Source organism: Scylla paramamosain, chromosome 2 (genome assembly GCF_035594125.1).
Source record: "Scylla paramamosain isolate STU-SP2022 chromosome 2, ASM3559412v1, whole genome shotgun sequence".
NCBI lineage: Eukaryota > Metazoa > Arthropoda > Malacostraca > Decapoda > Portunidae > Scylla > Scylla paramamosain.
In genome coordinates, this window is record NC_087152.1 from 3,971,781 (window position 1) to 3,994,510 (window position 22,730).

The following is a 22,730-nucleotide window of genomic DNA, read 5'->3' on the forward strand; positions in this document are numbered from 1 at the left end:
GTTTTAGTACATAATTTATAGTATAAGTGTTAATTTAAATAATATTAAATTGCTATAAAATTTAGTTTTGTCTTATTTTGTATACGTGCCAGAGGCAGTTATCTCTTCTAAACTTTAAAACCTTTGAACATAACTTAGAACCTGGTACTGTCCCTGGTAATCGTAACATTAGAAATTTCAGAGTCAGGATTGTTTTCTTTGGGTTCTCTATATCAGTAGAGCACTATTACGATAGTCCTGTTACCCACCACCACCACCACCCCGCCCCCCAAACAAAGTTCAAACGACTGAATTGCCGAATCTTCGTTACCTACAATTGCATCACGTCCTCCAGCTTTTTTCACGGTAAAAGAAAAAAAAAATCTATAAGTTCTCCCTTTCTAAACAATGTGTACACTAATTGTGACCAGGAAGATAACGGATAGTAGCGGCAGATGACCATGCGTTTAGGGGTGGGGCACAATTGGCTTACAGATTGAATTTTGAGTATTGGCATTATAATGGTTATGCTTTCAATTAGTCTTGTAATACTACGAAACTGTTAGATGGCAGTTTCATTGGTGGAATAATCTTAAATTGAAGTAAGAGCATGAACTGGCTTAATTTGGCTGTTGTTGAAACCATTGCAGTAATTCGCGGCGCCATATATATTTTTACTGCCTCCCCTCACTAAGATAAGCTAGCTTGGGGACTTGGTGGGAAATCGAGGTTTTTATGGTGGGGTAGGCCTAAATATGCCAAATTTGGAAAACATCAAAAGTCTAAGGAGAAAAATACTGTTTTTGGGGAAGATCCCAAAAACAAAGAACAAACGGAATATTCCCCCCGCCCCCATACTCCCCGCTATGCTATCCTAACATTTTGAAGTGACCAAATTTACTAATTAGACGGCTCCTTCCCCGCCCTACATAAATGAACTGGGGGACCTGGTGGGAAAGCGGTGTATTAGGGTGGGAAAAAATCAAATTATGCCAAATTTGGATGTTCATGAAGAAATCTGAGGATGAGGTGCCATATTCTGAAAAATGGGGAAATTTCTAGCCCAGCCTAACTTTACTTAACCTAACCTAAAAAGGGATTGCAGCCATCCCTCCTCATTGGATCCCCCTTTCTTAAAGACACCCACCAAACCTTACCTTGCCCCCCCATCCCCAGACTCTGCCTTAAGGACAATAACGTAACTTTACCTAATGTAACCTAACTACTAACTTAACCTAACCTTATTTAACTGGGGAATAAAAAGTTACCTTCATGTTCATAATGAATACCCATTTTTACTGCAGGCTTTCAAGATGACTGGGAAGAAAACTTTAGAGGAGCTTCAGAGTGAAATTAAGAAAATTACCATTAATGAAGTAGAGAAACTGAACAAAGCAGAGAAAGGGAAAACTGCATTTCAGGAATTCATGACCAGTTTACAGTCCAGCACAGTTGCTATAAAGAGGAAAGAAGATGACCTAAAGGAGAATATAAGAGGTCAGTCAGACACTGTTTGATCCTGAATATTTCAGAATCAAATAAGCATTTTCCTATACCCTATTTACTTATTTGTTTATGTAATTGATTTGTTTATTTATTTATACTCATTTCATTTTCTTGTCCACAGTTTTGTTAATATATATATATATATATATATATATATATATATATATATATATATATATATATATATATATATATATATATATATATATATATATATAATTTTTATTTATTTATTGAGGCCTAAAAGAGAGGGGGTGATTAAGATACAATAATTTTGATTATGTGATTTTTATTTCCTTATATACAAAGAGGAAAACAATCCTTGCTTTTCATGAAAATAAGTCTTACTACTTTAAATTACATGTTATCAAAATATTTTCTTATTATTTTAAACTTGAACTGTAATAATGTCAAATCCATGTTAAGTTAAAACAAAGCGTCAACACATGAAGCTGCTTAGGCTTTAGGTATTGTGCCCCTTGAGATTTGACTTACACTGAACCAGTTCCACTAAAGAGTAGCAGATGGGGAAATTTATTAGGAGACTATTGTTCGGATATACCACTGATTTGCTGGTGACTGATGGAGCAGTGTCTCCAGTCTGAGACACATGAGAATTCCACAAAATAAAAAACTGAAAAAATAAAAAAATTATATGATTATATTCAAAAGCGAAGCTTTGTATCTGTAGCATCTAAATGGAACACTGATTGTAAATCGTATTCTGCCAACTTAGGCATGAAAGAAGTAGATTTTATTTTGTTATAAATTTGATATTCTTTTAATATTACTTATATTGAAAAGTGCAACAGACTGTCTACACCAAAGCTTTTACACTAAAGTATGTTTTCTCTCTCTCTCTCTCTCTCTCTCTCTCTCTCTCTCTCTCTCTCTCTCTCTCTCTCATAAAAGAGCTTCTAAGTGTAGCAGAGACAGAGAAGAGCCATTTACAGGAGCTGAACTCACAGTCTTTGGAGCCACAGAGGAAGAATTTGAAAACTGACATTGCCAAAGCTGAGAAACAAAAGGTAAGCTTGTGTTAGCAAAGAGAAGTCAAAAAGAAAAATCAAGTAACCTCCCTTCTGAAAGAGTTCAAGTCATAGGAAGGAGGAAATACAGAAGCAGGCAGGGAGTTCTAGAATTTATCAGGGAAAGAGATGAATGAGAGTACTGGTTAACTCATGCATTAGAGAGGTGGACAAAATAGAGGTGAGAAAAAGTAGAAAGTCTTATGCAGGGAGATCATTAGAGGTAGGGAGCTATGTAGTCAGCAAGATCATAAGAGCAGTTAGCATGAAAATAGCAGTAGAAGATAGTAAGAGATGCACCATTGCAGTGATAAGAGAGAATTCAGAACAACCAACTTCATAGAAACTATTTTAGCTAGAGGTGAGACGTGAAGTTTCCAGTTTAGATGATAAGTAAAGGATAGACCAAGGATGTTCAGTGTAGAAGAGGGGGCCAGTTGAGTGTCATTGAAGAAGAGGGGATAGTTATCTGAAAGGTTGTGTTGAGTTGATAGATGGAGGAATAGAGTTTTTGAGGCAATGAACGATACTAAGCTTGCTCTGCCCCAATTACAAATTTTAGAGATCAGAAATCAGGCTAGGTCATTGGAAAGTTCTCATCATATCCTAATCCAGTACAAAACCAGTCCAGTGCTTGAGACCTCATTGAGAATAATTATCATTTCAGCAGGAGTCTACTGCCTCCTCCTTGTGGGGATACACTGTAGCTGTGCATGTCTTTGATGCTCACCTCAGTTTCATTGGTCTTTGAGTCTGCAGTGGAAGATATCCCTTATGTATGTATGCCAGGATGTGGGGTCATTGTGATACATGAGTTCCCACAGTTTATCTTACCAAGGTTTCTTCAGGTATCCATTTATCAACCAAGGAACCCAAAGGAAGGATGAATAGCTGAGTGAGTGGTGCACTAACTTCCCTTGCTCGAATGGGGCCCACAGGTCCACAGCCAGGCATGCTAGCCACTGCATTTAGGAGGCTTTAGTGATAATTGTGAGGTAATAAGGATTATTATGGGTCTTGAGTCTTCCAATTTTTACAGGATGATATTGACAAAGAGCTTGCAGAGGTGACTAGCACCATCACCCACAAGAAGGAAGTGTTGAAGGATATGCAAAACCGAGCCAACTTTTCTAACCAGGAAACTTCTGCCTCCATATCTAGAATAAGGTGAGGGAACCAGTGGCATTCACAGATTACTGTGAACTTCTGCAAAGAACCATTAAGTAAATAAATAAATGAATAAATAAATAATTTTAAATAAATAAATAAGTGAAAATAAATAAATCAGTAAAAAATTTTCATATTTCAGCAGTGTATCATAATCTACAGAAATTGATGTTGCTGACATTAAGAGAAACTATCATATATATTAATATGTAATATTAATAATAATAATAATAATAATAATAATAATAATAATAATAATAATAATAATAAAAATAATAATAATAATAATGATAATCATAATAATAATAATGCTCTGTGGCAGGGGATCAGATACGAATGCTGCCACTTTTCCCTGCATGTCATAAAGGGCAATTAAAAGGGATGGAGTGAGGGGCTGGCTACAGACCCCCTTCTCTGTATGGTGTCTTAAGAACAGACAAGAGAAAACACTACATGTAGTTCTTAACATGTGTGGATGTTGCATAGATGCAGATAAACAGGAGATGATCACAAGAATGTTGGTGGAATGAAAGTGGGATGTGTTAGCATTGAGTGAAATGAAGTTGAAAGGAAGGGGTGTATGCATGTTTGGATGTGTGAAGTGAATGGAAGGATGTCTAGTGTGTTAAGAGGGAGAGGAAGAGAGGGTGTAGCCTTATTCATAAGTCAAAGGGCACAAAACTGCATTTCAGAATATTGGGAACTATCGGCTACAATAATGTGGGCAAAGGTAAAGTTCGGAAAGGAGTTGTGGACCTTCGTGTGTACATGAGGCCCTGGTAGCAGGAGTGTAGTGGGGAAACATTTTTTGGAATGAGATACATGAATGCATGCAGAGTTTTGGAAGTGGTGAATGTTGTACTGTTGGAGGATTTAAATGTTTGAGTGGGAAATTAAGTTATGGTTAGGGTTGTTGGAAGGCATTGCATGCCAGGTAGGAATAAAATAAGGGAGAAACTGCTTGAATCATGTATGGAACAAGAACTGATGATAAGGAACATGATGTTTAAGAACAAGGACATTTATAGGTATGCATAGATGAGACTGGTAAATAGAGCAATGATGGATTATGTGATTATGTCAAAGAATGTGATGAAACAGTTGTTGAATGTGAGGGTGCAGAGAGGAATTGGGGGTGGTATGTCAGACCATTAACTGATTGATGGGAAGTTGAGCATAAACAATGGAAAATGGCATGATGACGGAATAAGACAAAAGTTCTGAAAGAGAGTGAAGTTGGAGAAGACAGTAAAGTATCAGAAGATTGTGAACAAGGAGAATGTAATGAAAAACCAGTAAATGGGTAATGCAGAAGAGTGACAGTGTCTCAAAAGTGGAAGTGTGGGTTGGGTGGAGCAGGCATATGGGATGAGATGGTTTTGGAGGTGGTGAGAGATCAGTGTGACTGTAGAGGAAAAGAAGTGTGCATGAAGAGTCTGGCTGCAAAAGAAAGATAATGAGTGGTACAGCAAATACAAAAGAGAAGAGGAACCAAGCAGAGGACAGTGCAAGATGCAAAGATCAGGGCAGATGAGAGATAGGGTAATATGTTGACAAAACTTCCAGGTGAACATATTCTAAAAAAAAAAAAAAAAAAAAAAAAAAAAAAAAAGGCAATAATAATAATAATAATAATAATAATAATAATAATAATAATGAGGACAAGAGAAAAAAACATCTGGGAATGAAGAGACTGTGGAAGCAGGTCATGGGATGGTGCTGAAGGATGCAGTCTGCAAAAGATGGGCAGAACATTTTGAAGGATTCTTAAATGTAGAGGAGGATGGAGCAGTGATTGCTGCAATAGTCATTGTATTAGGAGAGTTAAACAGTGCACCAATCAATGGAAAGGAAGTATGAGAGCCTGTGAAGGAAATGAGGGAATGATTTGAATGGATGTGCTGTAAAGTGCTTGAAGAATGATGGGAAGGACATTATAATGTGATTGGTATGGTGTGTGTTTTACTGCCAGCAAGGTACCAGAAAAGAGGAAAAATGCATTTGTTGTGGGCTTGTTTACCATACAGTGATTAATTGGCACAAGGTCAGAATCACATGACCTATTTTTCTGTTCACTAGTTTCTTTTATATGGAGTCTACTCTGAATGTGAATATATATAAATATATATAACAAACTTTTTCTTCCTCAGAACTGAATACAGCCTGTACTCAAAGCTCTTCAGTATCAAGTGGGATCGCACTGTGCCTGACACTCATATCAAAGGCTGTATCCTTTTAAACATACAACACAGATCAGGTGAAGGACTAAGAGAGTATGTATATGACAGCAATACTGAGGATATAAAAATGAGGTAATAGGCAGGAAAAATAGAATGGAAGAGAAACTGTTAAGAATTGCTTTGTGCATGAAAAATCATGGCTGAGGACACTTTTAAAACTACCTTTTAAGAGAAAGGTTTCAAGAGAGAGAGAATAGGGAATTATTAAACCTTATTATATTATCTTCCACCTGAAAATTATCCAGGGACTACAAAACATACCTTTTTTGAAGTTTTCCTTCAGCAGTCACAAATACCATGGTCTGCTTAATGAATTGTCTCTTAATGGGTTTTGGCATGACAGTCTTTTTTGTTGATTAAATAAAAAAAATAATGAATAAAAATTACTTACATCAGGGTTGTTACCTTTCCAAGACAATTTTTTACATTTTTGTCTACTTGATGAAAATAGTAAGTGATTGTGAGGCAAGCATTGTATGTATAGAAAAATGTTAGGGACTTGTAGCCCTTTCATATGAAGAGTTGCCTAAAGGAATAAGTTATACCATGTAGATGTGACAGTTTTCTTTTTCTAATATATCATCATTTTGTAAATTTTCCTTAACAAAAACTAATCAGTTGTTCTCAAACCAACAGAGAAAAGAGTTGTCCCCTTCAAATTTGACAAGACATCCCATTCACAGTTCTTTATCACAAACTACCTTTGGGAACAGATCAGCGAGGGTTGTTGCCTGGATGAGCCCCAGTCAGGCAACAAAAGCTAATTTGTGTCTTATTTAATGTCAAACCATCTTGTGGAAGAGCATAAGAAAAAACTTTATTTTTTAGATGTATGCGTGTTTGTGTGGACATAACACTTTCTTCAGTTCCTCTCTCTCTCTCCTTTTCTGTGATCTGCACCTCTTCAATCACTATAATTTTATACCAGTTATGATTAATAAAACTTACTGCAAAATACTTTTTTTTTATACAATGAAACCCAGCCCAAACACAAATATAAATAAGAAAAGTAATAAAAAATAAATAAACAATGCTGCCTCCAAAAAGAAACAGCAAGTGAGGAATACAATGAATTGGGCTATTTAGTTTCTAAGATGTCTTCATATTCCTCTTTTGGAATAATCTTAAGTCATGAGAAGGAAAATTAGAAAAAAGGAAGAGAGTTCCTGTTTAAGTAACAATCTCCACATAGTAAAACTTTGAGTGCTTACTCTAGATAAAAATGCTCATGAACAAAGTAACTTCTGTGGCATGTAAAAGTACCTGTGTGGCTTGTGATACCCAACTATACAATATAGCCAGAGAGACAGGATTTCCTGATCAGCTTTCTTAGAAATTGGGTATGAAGATGTTAGGAAATCATCAATATTCACTTTAGCCATCATATAAATCCACATTCACTGAAAAAGTTCCTACTCCATATAAGATGACAATAAGGTTTGTTTGTATCCCTTTCAAGTCAGATTGGATACATCTTAGTGACAAAATTCCCCAGATTTTTCCTTGTCAAGCATACATCAGGATCACAAAAATATTATAAACAACATACACTACTGCACATTGTATTTTCTTTAATTTTGAAAAATGTCAATTATAACAATATACATAATACTATGAGCATTTTAGATAAATTCTGATGCAACAAAATACACACATGACTTAGCACTTTATCAGTAACTTGCCAACATGCAAGACTACTTGTGCATACCAGAACACATGGGTAAATTGAAATTAAGCTGTTTCATCATCAGTTCATTTAACTGAAAGGATCCAAAATGTATTACATAACACGAGAAAGTGTATCCGAATAACACTTACACAAACACCTGATGGGCTGCCCATGTGAAGGCACCAGAAAGACACTGCCACATGGCCAGGTCTAGCCAGGTTAAATAAAAGCCTTGAAGTGCCTGATAATGCCTGAAACCTGCCACACAAACAATGCTATTGGTTATGGAAAGTACATCTTGAAATCTTATTTTTTCTAAGGTTTGATGAAGTAGTTGATGGTGGAGATAGAAAGGTTATTCATTTAACTGGGAGAGAGAGAGAGAGAAAAAAAAAACTATAAACTGCAGAGGAGGATAATCACAGATATACTACCTTAATATATTTTGTGGATAATTAAACCTACAGGGCACTTCTTTGACCTGGGAGGAATTGTCACAAAAACCATGTACACTTGTTTTCCAGCTAATAATCCTGCAGCTGATATCAATAACTTAGCCCTGGCCTCAACACCCTTGCTACACTCAAAAGAAGCACTGGCTCAGTATTCACTTCAGCATAAGTTAAAATCTGGAGTTACTATAAAAATAAACTGCACACTTTCAAAGTTGTAGAGATAAATTAAACATGTAAAAATTTAAGGTCATGCTTCTATAAGTATTTTGATAGTTATGAAAAGGTACTTACTATTGTGTTTGTATAATTAATATATATATATATATATATATATATATATATATATATATATATATATATATATATATATATATATATATATATATATATATATATATATATATATATATATATATATACACACACACACACACACACACACACACACACACACACACACTGATAAGCTATGAAAAATGTTTAACCAATTTAAAGTGAGGATATTTTTCACATGTAATTCTTCTGTTTTAACAGAGAAATTATCATCTTCCTGCACTTGACTTCACTCAATAATGCCTTTTTTTTTCACATCATGAGGTTTAATCTAGTTTATCAATGGCACACCTCTTATTCTGTCCTGAAAATGAAAAATATTTAGGCTCTGACCACTTCACTGGTTATGAAATTGAATTGTACATGCTAGTAAGTCCATTTTCCTTTGGTGTGCCAACATGTAACAGGTGTTTTAAGTGACTTCACCAATACCACACTCCTCAACCTAGGGAAGATAACAATTGTTTTTAACCACATAAGAGTTGCAAAGGGAATCACTTCACTAACGGCCGTCTTTTGCCCTCTTCTTCACAAGATTGCTCCTTGTACTTGCGCACCTCGCTCATGTACTGTGACCAGGCATCAGTCTTGCCACCTTCCACTGGTTTCGGCTGGAAGAAAAAAGCAACATGATTATGTAATGCTAAATTCTTGATGTGTCAGATGAAATACCATTAATTCCATAAAAAGAGATTCTCTCTCTCTCTCTCTCTCTCTCTCTCTCTCTCTCTCTCTCTCTCTCTCTCTCTCTCTCTCTCTCAGCCAACCACGGGCAACTAAATTTATGGAAAAAAAAAAAAAAAAAAAAAGGAGGGGGGAGGGGTTGGGCACTGAGGTGCTGGTCCCTAGTGTCAAAAGCATTCAATAAAAATTAGAGGATAAGTGTCTCAAAACCTCCAAAGTTCCCTCTTGAAAGAGTTCAAGTCAAAGGAAGCAGGAAATAAAAGAAGCAGCCAGGGAGTTCCAGAGTTTACCAGAGAAAGGGATGAATGATTGAGAATACTGGTTAACTTTTGCATTAGGGAGGTGGACAGAATAGGGGTAAGAGAAAAAAGTCATGCATTGAGGCTGCAGGAGGAGGGGAGGCACAGTTAGCAACATCAGAAGACCAGTTAGCATGAAAATAGTGTCCACTTATCCTTGCACATCCCACTTTTTCATCCTCCCACTCTTTTATTGATACAATATTATTAGTGATATGCATGGCAGTGGTGGTAAGCCAGCACATTCACAACTCCCAACTTTTTACTCATCAAATTTCACCTTCCCTTTCCTTATTATATTACTTGCCAAGTGCAAATTTTATGATCAAAAGTAACCAAAATACAACAAAAGGACAGACATCAAGGAGCCTAAACCCACTTTGTGTTTATCAGACTTTTTTCCTGATAGACAGGAATTTTAATCAGGTAGGTAATCAAGTACTCCATAATGAAGTTCAATATATAAAGGTTTAGTGGTAATGCCAATATTTTAAAATTTTTGTGATTCATATTCTTTTCATTCATCAAGAGATTTTTACAAGTAAGAAATTTTATATTAATGAATTGCTGAAGAAAGTTACATGAGTTTTTTTTATTTTCCCTTGTTAAAACATCATATATCTTTACTGTATATTACTGTGAACAAGAAGGACCAAGATACAAACTGAAATTAAGGTCATCCACCTGAGTTCATCTCTCACTAACTTCACTTTGATTTATTAATAAGTGGTGTCTCCCATACAGTGCACACACACACACACACACACACACACACACACACACACACACACACACACACACACACCCTAACAAGTGTGGTGGCAAAAATAGTGGAAAGAATAGTTAAAAACAGATGGAATATTTAGAAGAAACACATACACTGACTGACAGACAATTTGGTTTCAGAAGTGGAAGATCTTGTGTCACGAATTTAGTAAGTTTTATAGTAGAGCAATTGATATAATTCAAGAGAGAGAGGGCTGGGCAGACTGTGTTTATTTAGACCTAAAAAACATTTGATAGGGTACCACACCACAGACTATGGAAAATTCAAAATATAAGGGGTTTGCGAGGAAACACACTGAATTAGATTACAGACTTCTTGAGGGGATAGAGAAATGAGAACAGTAATAAAGGGAGAAAAATCAGAATGGTGTAGAGTTACAAGTGGAGTACCACAGGGGACAGTCTTAGCCCCCGTAACGTTTCTGGTATGTCAACGATATGGTGGATGAGGTTGACAGTTATATAAGTCTGTTTGCAGACGATGCAAAATTATTGAAAAGAGTGGAGAACAATATGGATTGTGAAATATTACAGAAAGATCTAAATAAGATATATAAATGGAGTAAGAAATGGGAAATGGAATTCAATGCAAAGAAATGCAAGGGGATGGAATTAGGAAAAAGCAAAAGAAGATTGACAAGTTCCTACACCATGGGAGGTGTAAATTAAGAAAACCAAAGAAGAAAAAAGACTTGGGAATTACAATAAGAGATAATTTATCACCAGTAAAACATGTAAACAAAATAGTTGGGGAAACTTATGAGTTACTAAGAAAGATGAAAGGGGCATTTGCTTATATGGATGAAGAGATGACGAAAAAGTTGATAGAATATGTGATTCGACCAAAACTGGAATATGCCACAATTGTTTGGTCATCCCATAATAAAAAGGAAATAAGGAAAATAGAAAGTTGTATTTACCTAGTTGTGTAAAACACAACTAGGTAAATACAACTAGGTAAACACACACACACACACACACACACACACACACACACACACACACACACACACACACACACACACACACACACAAAATAAATAATCAGACTTATAATGCTTTATCATGGATGAATGTGGTAACTGTAGTTAAGTAAGGCTAGTTTCCTTGATAGAATGCTAATCAACAATGATATTCTAGTATTATTCACCTTTCCTTCATACTTTGTATTGAGCAACTGTATTGGTTACAGTACTGTTGGTACCTCCTAGTTACTGATCTCATATCCAGAGTTTTGTTTTTTCATACTTTTGTGCTTAAGGTGATCATCTGAGGTGGCAAAGTCCAACACTGCATTGCCTACTACTATTGCTATAAATCTGTACCTGTGATAAATTTGTCCTACTTTCAACTTATCTCTCTCTCTCTAATTCAATAGGTAAACAATAGGCACATACTTGAACTACAATGTTATTAGTGAAATAAAATGGTAATCATGAAAACTTATGAGCAATACAGTAATATAATTTCTTGTAACACTTCCTCATTTATAGAGACAGCAGGTCAGGTCTAGTCTGCAGAGTTGTGGGGAACATTTTCTGTTGCCATTATGAAAAGTTTTAGATGCACTTGGCTAACATTTCTTTGTTTGATCAATCTTTGCACATTCTAGTATATGGTCAACATTGTCCATAATGACCTTTCCATCAGTACTAACAAGCATACTTGTAAGAATGTTGCAACAAGAAAAATCAAAGTTCCCACAGAGAAGTAAGTGCAACAGGATCTTCAGTCAAGATGCTTACCACTGTCTGCAATATCCTTGACTGAGGTTCCACAAACACAACAGAGGAAAACATTCAAAAGTTGCTATCTAATCAGTGAATAGACAGCAATGGCAAGATACTTGAGAGAGAGAGAGAGAGAGAGAGAGAGAGAGAGAGAGAGAGAGAGAGAGAGAGAGAGAGAGAGAGAGAGAGAGAGAGAGAGAGAGAGAGAGAGAGAGAGAGAGAGAGAGAGAGAGAGAGAGAGAGAGAGAGAGAGAGAGACAGGATGATAAAAGATTTAAAAGTGATTCAGAGTGAGATTCTTAATATTCCCAAAATTATGTTTTCTATCGATCTTTAAATTTGGTGCTTAGTCAAGGATGGCACACATAACCTTTTATGTTTCACTAGGTATTGAAGACTGTTTTGATAATGGTTATGAATGACAGTGTGGAGATATGAAGTACAATTGTTAAGATGCAGTAGTTGTAATATGACAACATGAAGATGCTTTTTTGTCACAAAGTGGTGGCAATGGCTGCATATGTGCACTACCGTCTGAAATACATACCTGTGATGTTTTTTTGTAACAGAAAACATTTGACATACTACAATGAGGATGACATATTGATAATTTTCTTTAGCACTTATGTAGTGAAATGGTGAATCATGTGACAATGAGTCCCTTTCTTGTCATAAAATTACTTCTCATGCTTATATTTCATATTGCTTTTGACACATTGCATGTGAATGTACTATTATAGGGAATCTTTAGTAAATGACAATTTCCGATACATTTATTTTCTCTTGGACTGCTTTTGTTTGTCTTAATCAAATAACAAGTAAGAAGCAATAAGAGCAAAAACTCACCTCCTCTGAGACAGCTTCACGCCGCTGCTTCTTGACCATGCCTGTGGCCAGGATTCTCCCGCCCCGTCGTTTGCCCACCTGCGGAGAGACAAGCTCATCTCCATTAGACTGGGCTCACCTTGCTTTTTGACTCACCAGTCCTGGGGGAACTTGACTCATCCCTCTCGGCACCATCACTGCCATACAACCACCACCGCTGTTCTGTGGGAGAAGCAAAGTTTTGCCGTGGCACCACCAGCCTTGGACACTAGCCAGTGGTGCTCTACTAGCAGCTTCCTCCTCCACCCCCTGAAGCCACACCAACCATTCTGATTCATGTAACCATGTGAATTCTTAGCTCTCCTTTTTCTTTTTCCAAGCAACATTTACAAAACTAATATATGCATACTTTGTTATTGCAATCAAGGCAATACATTGTTGACATTTTCTGTAACAAGCTAAGAATTCAGTTTGTGTAAGAAATATAATATACAAAAATAAAATATTATTTTCTTGAAATGCTTCATTATATAAGTGGTGTGATATCAAAGAAAAATAAATCATACATATCAACAGCAAATATTGTTTGGGCATTATCCATGCTGGTATAAAATTCACAACACTGAATGTGGCTTGTGGCTGGCAACCTGTAGCCTATAAGATATCTCAGATATGAAAAAATGTCAGTACTGAAAGTTGTGATAAAAGACAGGCTTAAATTTAGTATTCAGATAAAAAGATAATGTGTTCATGTATTAAGCTCAAGAACAAAATACAAAATAGAAAAGAACTACTGAAGAAGAGTATGAACTATGAATATGAATCAGTATTTTCAAGAAAGGAAAGGAGGAGGAAGGGAGGAAAATAGATATGGTTATGTGGAATTAATAAAACCTTTAAAAATCCAACCTTAGACAACATCTTTAAACTCAGCTTGCTGAGAAAAATAAAAAATAAAAAACCTAATTTTCAACTACTACCTTCTATTTAGTGATGTACCCTGGATTACCTGAGACAGTGGTTTTCCTTTATCATCATATTCCTATCACAAGATTAATCAAGAAATCCCATCTGTTTACTGTTTCTAGAATAAAAATCCTGAGGAATATATCAGATTCCATGTAGTGTTAATATATGTGTTAAATAAGGGATATAAAAACAAGTACATAACAGGAAAATTACCAAAAACAACCTCTTCCACTTCCCAACACAATTTAATGATTAACTCATTTCATTAAAGAAATGGCAAATTTTTATCTAATCATGATATAACAAAGTAATTGCTGATTTAGATATTTCCAGTAACATCTAATCCCAATTTTCATAGCTCTTACATACCTTGTGTTATTCTTTCAGTCTTTTACTATGATCATTGATAAATATTACTAAAGTTATAGAACAAAATTGGCAACATTATGTATGATACTTCTATTTGAAAGATGAAATTGTCTAAACTTTTCAATGGCATACCTACCAATGTGAAAAAAAAATAAAAATAAAAAGTTGTATATGTTAAATGTTTACAATGCAACTGAATAATAATTATACAGTTGTCAATTCAATATCTTGTAGAAAATTCTGTACTCAAACAAAATTGGAGTATTTAAAATAGTATACGATTCAATTTAGAGCAACAGAGTTTGATAAAAAAAAAACATTTGTGACTACTTATAATGAGAGAGAGAGAGAGAGAGAGAGAGAGAGAGAGAGAGAGAGAGAGAGAGAGAGAGAGAGAGAGAGAGAGAGAGAGAGAGAGAGAGAGAGAGAGAGAGAGAGAGAGAGAGAGAGAGAGAGAGAGAGAGAGAGAGAGAGATTGTTGCCAGTGCTTTCTTTTTAAGTATCATGACTATCAATGAAATAACTCAGTCAAAATCAAAATATTATTGATCTGACAACAGAAAGGGAAAATGTCACAAATTTACCAAAATCCTCTGTGTAACAAAAATACATCTGAATAGTGTTTTCTTTTATTTGTTGCCCTACAGTGTTTCTGATGTAGCTGTCACATGTATGAAGCAATAACACAGCATATACTGTAAATATAATTTTGTAAGTGGGGTATGGCTGAAATTGGCTTCTTATCTTTATAGGTGATGAAATTATGTCAACTAAAAATGCCCTTCACTCTTCCAACAAGATTATGAATGAAAAAGGCTAACAGGATAACCACTATTTGTGCAGTAGGAAAATATATAGCATATGCTGATGATTTTTTGGGTAAAATCATACAAAGCAGTATGTGATGGTCAAACATGGATAGAGAGTAGTGCTCCACACATATCACTGATCAGTAGAATAAAGTCATATAGACAGAAATTTAACATACATCTTTTTTTTTACAAAAATAAATGTAACTCTGCTGTACATCTGCCTCTGCTATTTCCATATTGTTAGGGACTGGCACCATGTGAAAATCTTCTCCCAACTGTGTAAGCCTTCCTCTGCCAGTACATACCATTTCTATCACTAAAACTTGTACTGTGCCTCTCTCTGGCCTCACATGAAAGCCAAACCAAAGGGGTGTCTTGGAATGCTAATGGGTTCTGAATGTGAGGTGTGGAAACTTGGTGTGTGGACATACCCTGGCATCTAATAACCACCACACATGCTGCCTTATACATATGCTTGTTTGAGCAAATAGTAGAACTCTAAATCCAAACCATCTTCTACTTAGTATGTCATTCCACTCCAAGAAAAGGAACCCCTATTCATCTTAATCACTCATTTATTTGAGGATTCAACTCTAAATCCATGTGTACTTTCATTCACCTGAATTTTACTCCTTTCTGACGGTATCATTTTACTTTTCTTAATATTCATAACACTCACTTTTAGCACATACAATCAAACACATCTGCGAGCTTTTCTAAGCCATTTGCTTATTTTGTAATCAGAATTATCATCTGCAAGCATAACTATTCAGGAACTATTTACCACCTGTAAACACACTTCCACTCCAACACTTTACACAGTGGTCTGTAGTAAGGATAGCACGTAGCCTTACCTCACATCATCTTTTCATAATTTTTTCCATTAACCTCGACATATGCCACTGCATCCTTGCAAAAGTTTTAACCTAGTTGAATAACCTAACATCCAACTACTCCATCACATCCCACGTTCCCAACTGTATGCCAGGATTTGAACCTGGCATTTCCAGCATTGTAGTAAGATGCACAACTGCCTGAACCAGAGTGATCTTCTAGTAAGTTTTATAATTTTTTTCTCATGGGGTGACTTGTTTCAGATGTTTTTTGCTGCTCTTATTTTTAACATTTATATTAGACTAGAGAAACATCATGCCCTTTGACTATAGTACAAGGACATATACAATATTTCTAGACATAAGTAATAATTAATTACAACCCCACATATATTTATATTCATAAGTAGTCATAAGTAGAAGGTATATTGCAAGTTCTGTGATACATGTACAATGCTCATAGTTGCTGTTTACCGTAATGCTGGTAAAGTACCAACAAATTTATGTTCCAAACATGGATAACTACCAGAGTGATTGGGGCAAATTAAAACATTGAAAAATATATATATATACACACACACACACACACACACACACACACACACACACACACACACACATATATATATATATATATATATATATATATATATATATATATATATATATATATATATATATATATATATATATATATATATATATATATATATATATATATATATATATACACATACACAGTAGGGTAAACGACAACACAAAGTCATTATAATGTACAAGTGCAATAATGCACTGGAATTTTAACAAATATTTAATTGGAATACTGGACCAAAACTGGCATTGTTATTCCAAAACTGGAATAACAAACTAAAACTCGCAATACTAACTTACTAGCTGTGTGAGCCGCTGCTCACCTATATCCCACCTGTCCCTTGCTACATTTTTTTCCTTTCCTCTCCCTTCTTTCCTCTTGTTTCAAACCTTTCTTCCTGTCACTTCCCCTCCCTCTTATCTATCAGAGATAAGGGACAATGGAATGATATCATGCTCTCTCACTCTCTCTCCCCCTCATTCATTTTGTCATTTTTGCTTCATCCTTTCTCACTCTCCTATACATAATTCTGTTTTCATTCTCAATCAGTCATATTCTATTTAGCAATCCTTAGGATTGTTCTCACTTGAGAGAGAGAGAGAGAGAGAGAGAGAGAGAGAGAGAGAGAGAGAGAGAGAGAGAGAGAGAGAGAGAGAGAGAGAGAGAGAGAGAGAGAGAGAGAGAGAGAGAGAGAGAGAGAGAGAGAGAGAGAGAGAGAGAGAGAGAGAGAGAGAGAGAGAGAGAGAGAGAGACGCTGACAGTAGGGAAATATTACCAATACTTGTCAAAGCATGAAACTCAAGATGGTAAGAAATTTGGACTAAGCATAAAATTTGGGGGAGTACTGTACATATTTGTTGTGTTATCTAAAGTACAGTAGTGCAAATGTGGTCATTTTATCTATTTTTAAAAAACTGTGGGTTTTTCTTGTGTTATTTTCTGGTTCCCTGGAACCAATTAACTTTTCTCATAGGTTCTTCAGTCACCACAACGCACATTTGCTATACCAAATGCTACATTGGAATGAATTCGCTGTTGCGTACTCTACTGTATTGTGCATGTGTCTGTATGTCTGTATATATATATATATATATATATATATATATATATATATATATATATATATATATATATATATATATATATATATAATGCCAACCATTCACCACTTAATGTATAGCAAAGGGAAGCGAATTAAGAAATTAAGCAAAATCTGCCACCGCACCATCTAAGGGAAAATGCCTGAAAAGATAAAGATGGTTAAGATTCGTTTTACTAACCCCACAGTATCTGGTTTCCTACCTTATTAGATTTGACTTTTACTATTGTAGTTTTGGACAATACCACACATCTAATCACTACCATTCATAACTTCTAAATCTCACATAGAGTATGTGACTTGAATAAAAAATTAATAACACAAAAAAAAAAAATAAATAAATAAATAAATAAAATTTAAATTTTTTTCCAGCTTGTCTTTCTTGATTGAGTATTGACACTACAAAGCACATACTCATAATGTTCATGTATGCTCAATGAGGGCTTAGTTCACTAACAAATATATATATAGTTTCTCTGTAGCAACTGGAACAATGCACAAATGCCTTCACCAGGGTGTCTCAAACTGGGTGCTAATGCATCCTCTAGTGCCATGGGCAATGCCCCAAGGGCCACAAGATTATCATTAACTTTGTCTCAGCTAGATTGGCTCAATATATATTTGTAAAATAGTGTCTGCAGAAGTCCATCTATAATTAATCATCACTGTAAGAAATTCATGTTTTTCCCACTCAATCTACATTTATAACTCTTAAATTAATATAATGGTTATTCTACAGTTCTGTGTTTGTATATTTGAACATGTAAATTCAGTTCACTAGTAAAAGTAATCTAAACAGATAACTGTATGTAAAAACAAAACTGATGTGAGGTGGCATGACACAGAAAAGGTCAAAACTATTCTTGTGTTCGTGAATGCTCAAATACGCAAATGCTATTCGTATGCCTTCATTTGGAATGAAATGAAAATAAATGACTATAGGTTTTGTGACTGGGCTTGTTTTTATAGAGGGGTGTTGACTGAGTGGTGTTGAAAAAGGGATGGACAAATTGAAAGTGAAGGAAAAATTGTGGAAAGAGATGAGAGCAAGTTCTGAAAAAGAAAATGACATGTGGGTAAGACAGTGGATGTTTGGCGGCAGGAGACTCGAGAGTGCTTCATGGTTCCTGTTAAACAGCAAGACAGCAAGATGATCCTTGCCATAATAAAAGACTGCAGTCTCCCTGGCACTACTATTATGGACCAGAATAACAGAGCTATGAACACCAACAATATTGAGCAGCTGCAGAGAGAAGCAAAGAATAAAATGCCTCTCTATGGAAGAAAACACTTTTTCACATCTTTCTTCAAGAGGCCACTTTTCTGTACAACCCCTATAGTCCAAATCACCCAGAAAAGATACCTGCCGCCTCCAGTTTTTCATAATTCAGTGAGTATTTGGCAAACTGTTTTATATTTAGATATTTTGGTATTTTAAAAATTTTACTTAATTGTGTACTTTGACCCTGGCGCTAGGAGAAGCAATAGTACATACATGCCACCTTGCCTCCTGGCTAGGTTATAATGTCAAGGTAGGTTACGTTACATTAAATTTGATTAGGTTAGGTTTGAGGTAAGGGGGGGTGTGTTGATGGGGGCATAGCACTCCCATTAGGTTAGGTTAGATTAGGGACTGTCGACAGGAACATAACGCCCAGTTAGGTCAGGTTAGGTTAGATTAAGTCAGGTTAATATAGATTATGGGGGATCAAGGAGGTGCAGCACCCCCATTAGGTTAGAATGGGTTAGAGTTAAGGGGGTGTTGAGGGGAACACAGCCCTCTGTTAGATTAAGTTAGATTACGGGTGGGGGGGGGTATAGTTCCATGTTAGGTTAAGTTTAGGAAACCATATTTTAGTCATATTTGCTTCCCAAACCCAAAAATCTCCAAAAAAAAACTACTTTTCACATTTTCTTGAAAGCCAAATTTCACTCATTTTTGTGTTCACCCAAAAACCCAGCTTTCCTACCAGGTCCCCAAGTTTGTTGGGGCTGGAGAGGGATGATAAAATGATATATAAGGAGATCCTATTGGTAAGATTGCCTCCCCATAAAGAAAAGTCCTAATAGTTCACCAAGTTTGTGGATCATGTGTCAGGAAATAAAGGAAGGTTGAAGGTTGAGGTATTGTCCAAAACTGAGGTAAAATTTTACTCTTTCACCAGTCTCTCTACTCTGGACAAAACTATTTCATTCAGGCAAGTTTTGGGCTGTTTTAAATTAGTGTGTTTTTCCAAAAATCATTAGTTTTTATTTTTCACCCCATGACCCCCATTTCCCCAAGAAACTAATGACATGCAATTGAAATTGGTAATTGTCTAGAGTCCTTACCGGGCCTTATTACTGGTCTATTCACTTCAATTCTTTTACACATACCTTCACATGCACCTAAAACATCATTTTAAAGTGGGGGACAAATGCCCCCTTCCCTCTAGTCCAGCAAAATTGGGGACATGTGGGAAGGCGGGGTTTTTGGGTGGGGGAGACATAAATCAGCGAGCGATTTTCGGCCAGGTTAGGTTAGGTTAGGTTAGGTTAGGTTAGGTTAGGTAAGGTTAGGTTAGGTTAGGTTAGGTTAGGTTAGGGTAGGTTAGGTTAGGTTAGGTTAGGTAAGGTTAGGTTAGGTTAGGTTAGGTTAGGTTAGGTTAGGTTAGGTTAACCTAACCTAACCTAACCTAACCTAACATAACCTAACCTAACCTAACCTAACCTAACCTAACCTGGCCGAAAATCGCTCGCTGATTTATGTCTCCCCCACCCAAAAACCCCGCCTTCCCACATGTCCCCAATTTTGCTGGACTAGAGGGAAGGGGGCATTTGTCCCCCACTTTAAAATGATGTTTTAGGTGCATGTGAAGGTATGTGTAAAAGAATTGAAGTGAATAGACCAGTAATAAGGCCCGGTAAGGACTCTAGACAATTACCTTGAAATTAAATACTGATTAATACAAAACAGACTGAAATCTAAAAAAAAAAAAAAAAAAAAGTGACATTCTCAAGTAACAGCAATAACACTCCTCCTTGCCTGGGAGGTCTGGCTGTCAGCCAGCTGTCACGCACCACTACCACCTAACCTAACCAACCAAACTAACTTGACCCAACTAAACCAACCAACCTAACCTAACCAAACTAACCTATCCTAACCGAACTAATTTGCGGTGTATATATGGGACAAAAAAAAAAAAAACTTAAATTGAGAAGCTGTCTGACGAGGATAAAAGCCATGTTAAGACTGGTGAAAGAGAAAAATAATAGCAAAACTAGAGAATTGTTTGCAATTTTCATATCAGAAATGTCTTCGTTGCAATAAGGGAAGGTTAATAGGGCGAATCTTTACACACATAACCAGCTATGTCGTCGTCCCAGCTCCTTCTGCTGTGCTGCGAATAACATGCCTGCTGGTGGGACAAAACGTGAGATAAGGCATAGTGAGCGCCATGATAGTCTAGCCTTACAAAACTCAGGGTGGGTTTCCTGGGCGGATCGCTGTGGGGTTGATCGCCTCCCGCCGCCGAGCCCGAGCCCGAGCCTGCGCCCGCCACTTTGGGATCCTCCTGCTTCTTCCGCTGGTCCTCTTGCATCTTCTTGAACATCTCCATAAAGGAACCATCGTTACGGAATACATTAGTCGTCTGTTGTTTAGAATCATCTTGGCTGTTCGAGTCCTCGCGGCTGTCCGAGCTAGAGTACTGCTGACTGCCGACGTCCGCCATGTTTACATCTGATCCTGCTGCCTCATAAGCTTAACCACCAGAAAATATCTACCTATGTGAAATCCTACTATTTCATCTCCCCGAAAAGCAAATAAAATCATACAAAAATGTCCATTATTTTTTTTCATTTATAAAAAATATGTGATATTTAGAAAGTCAATAAGTACATACAAGGAACTCTATTTCAGATTATCCTCTTTGAGAAAGTCGTCTCTTTTCATCATATCTCTAAGCTAGTGATCACGTTATATGTAATGCCAAATTAATCTGAAATGTTGATCGCTTTTTTATTACGTGAATCTCGAGTACTGTAATGATATATCGCTAGAACAAGAATCGATACAATAATCCCCGTTATTTCGTCGGTGCCAGTGGGTTGCGCGGGATGTTCATTGATGTATTATTGACAATTCTTATTTAGCTTGCAGTTTTCATTGCTACTATGATTATTACAGTACGGTGCAGAGAGAGAGAGAGAGAGAGAGAGAGAGAGAGAGAGAGAGAGAGAGAGAGAGAGAGAGAGTGTGTGTGTGTGTGTGTGTGTGTGTGTGTGTGCCAGGGAAAAAAAAAAAAAGTCACTGTAGTGCTCCTGGTATGGGTTTGATCACAGGCAAGGGTGCCTATAGCTCTCATGGTAAATTCATCACATCTTCAGATCAATCTGTGTTTCCGTAATATACCAAGCTGACAAGTGGTAAAGACTCTTGTTGCGACTTGTGAGCTAGAATACATGATTTCCTCCATATAGACAGAAGAGAGAAAAGTTTGAATGTGCTTTCAATGAAAATTAAAAATTCTGTTCCATTAAGGAAAACCAAATCCTATCTTGGTGGTCACTTCATTATTTCCAATCTCTGGTGACCTGCTGGAAAAGCTTGCTACTCTGACGGTCCTGACACAAGTGTGATCCTGGTTGAGGATGCTTTCGAGATGAATTTATCTCATTTTCAGATAATTTTCTCAATGTTTCCATTACATTTACATGATATACCAAATCCGTCATATAGACCAGTGTGATCCAACTGCGGCCCGCTGGTCACAAGTGGCCTGCCAGTTGATTAATATGAGGGGGCGCACTCCTCCCTCTTGCTTTATTTCCTTTCTCTCTTCCCTTTTTCCTTCTTCCTTTGTTTATTTTTGTATTTCATTATATATATATATATATATATATATATATATATATATATATATATATATATATATATATATATATATATATATATATATATATATATATATATATATATATATATATATTGCAAAAAACGAAACTTTTGTCGTGTTTTCTGTTTATTTATTCTTCTTCCTTTTCTCTCTCCCTCTTCCTCCTCCTCCTTTTCTTTCCTACATCTTCACAATATGGGAATATTCACGAAAAAAAAAAAAAAAAAAAAAAAAAAAAAAAAATATATATATATATATATATATATATATATATATATATATATATATATATATATATATATATATATATATATATATACTGGCTATTATGCGTGTGAGTGTGTGTTGTAACGACCAGACTAGAGGTTATATCAGGGAGTTGAGGTTGAGAGCGGGGATGTCAGGAGTATATCACATAGGGAGTGGGGAGGCGAGGAAGTATATTACATAGTGGGTGGGGAAAGGGGTGTGAGGAAGC

At 36.0% G+C, this 22,730-nt stretch overlaps 2 protein-coding genes across 2 annotated transcripts; one reads left to right on the top strand and one right to left on the bottom strand.

The window, feature by feature from the left end:
- Positions 1–219: 219 nt before the first annotated feature.
- LOC135108606 (kinetochore protein spc24-like) lies at positions 220–6,875 on the top strand. Its single transcript, XM_064019766.1, has 6 exons — positions 220–345; positions 1,284–1,476; positions 2,398–2,513; positions 3,553–3,680; positions 5,831–5,907; positions 6,539–6,875. The coding sequence occupies exons 2-6, from the start codon at positions 1,293–1,295 to the stop codon at positions 6,682–6,684; spliced, it is 651 nt and encodes a 216-aa protein (XP_063875836.1). The 5' UTR covers positions 220–345; positions 1,284–1,292; the 3' UTR covers positions 6,685–6,875.
- Positions 6,876–8,695: 1,820 nt separating this feature from the next.
- On the bottom strand, positions 8,696–21,114 carry LOC135108617 (telomerase RNA component interacting RNase-like). The gene is made up of 3 exons (XM_064019775.1): positions 20,831–21,114; positions 12,723–12,800; positions 8,696–8,988 (listed from the first exon to the last, which is right to left on the bottom strand). Exons 1-3 carry the CDS (start codon positions 21,086–21,088, stop codon positions 8,872–8,874), a joined length of 453 nt encoding a protein of 150 aa, XP_063875845.1. The 5' UTR covers positions 21,089–21,114; the 3' UTR covers positions 8,696–8,871.
- Positions 21,115–22,730: the final 1,616 nt, after the last annotated feature.

Coding starts and splice junctions, on each gene's coding strand:
- LOC135108617 (XM_064019775.1), bottom strand. CDS start 21,088: ATGGCGGACGTCGGCAGTCAGCAGTACTCTAGCTCGGACAGCCGCGAG. Junction 12,801..20,830: donor GGAAACCCACCCTGAGTTTT/GTAAGGCTAGAC, acceptor GTCTCTCCGCAG/GTGGGCAAACGACGGGGCGG. Junction 8,989..12,722: donor GTGAAGCTGTCTCAGAGGAG/GTGAGTTTTTGC, acceptor TTTTTCTTCCAG/CCGAAACCAGTGGAAGGTGG.
- LOC135108606 (XM_064019766.1), top strand. CDS start 1,293: ATGACTGGGAAGAAAACTTTAGAGGAGCTTCAGAGTGAAATTAAGAAA. Junction 1,477..2,397: donor CCTAAAGGAGAATATAAGAG/GTCAGTCAGACA, acceptor CTCTCATAAAAG/AGCTTCTAAGTGTAGCAGAG. Junction 2,514..3,552: donor CCAAAGCTGAGAAACAAAAG/GTAAGCTTGTGT, acceptor CAATTTTTACAG/GATGATATTGACAAAGAGCT.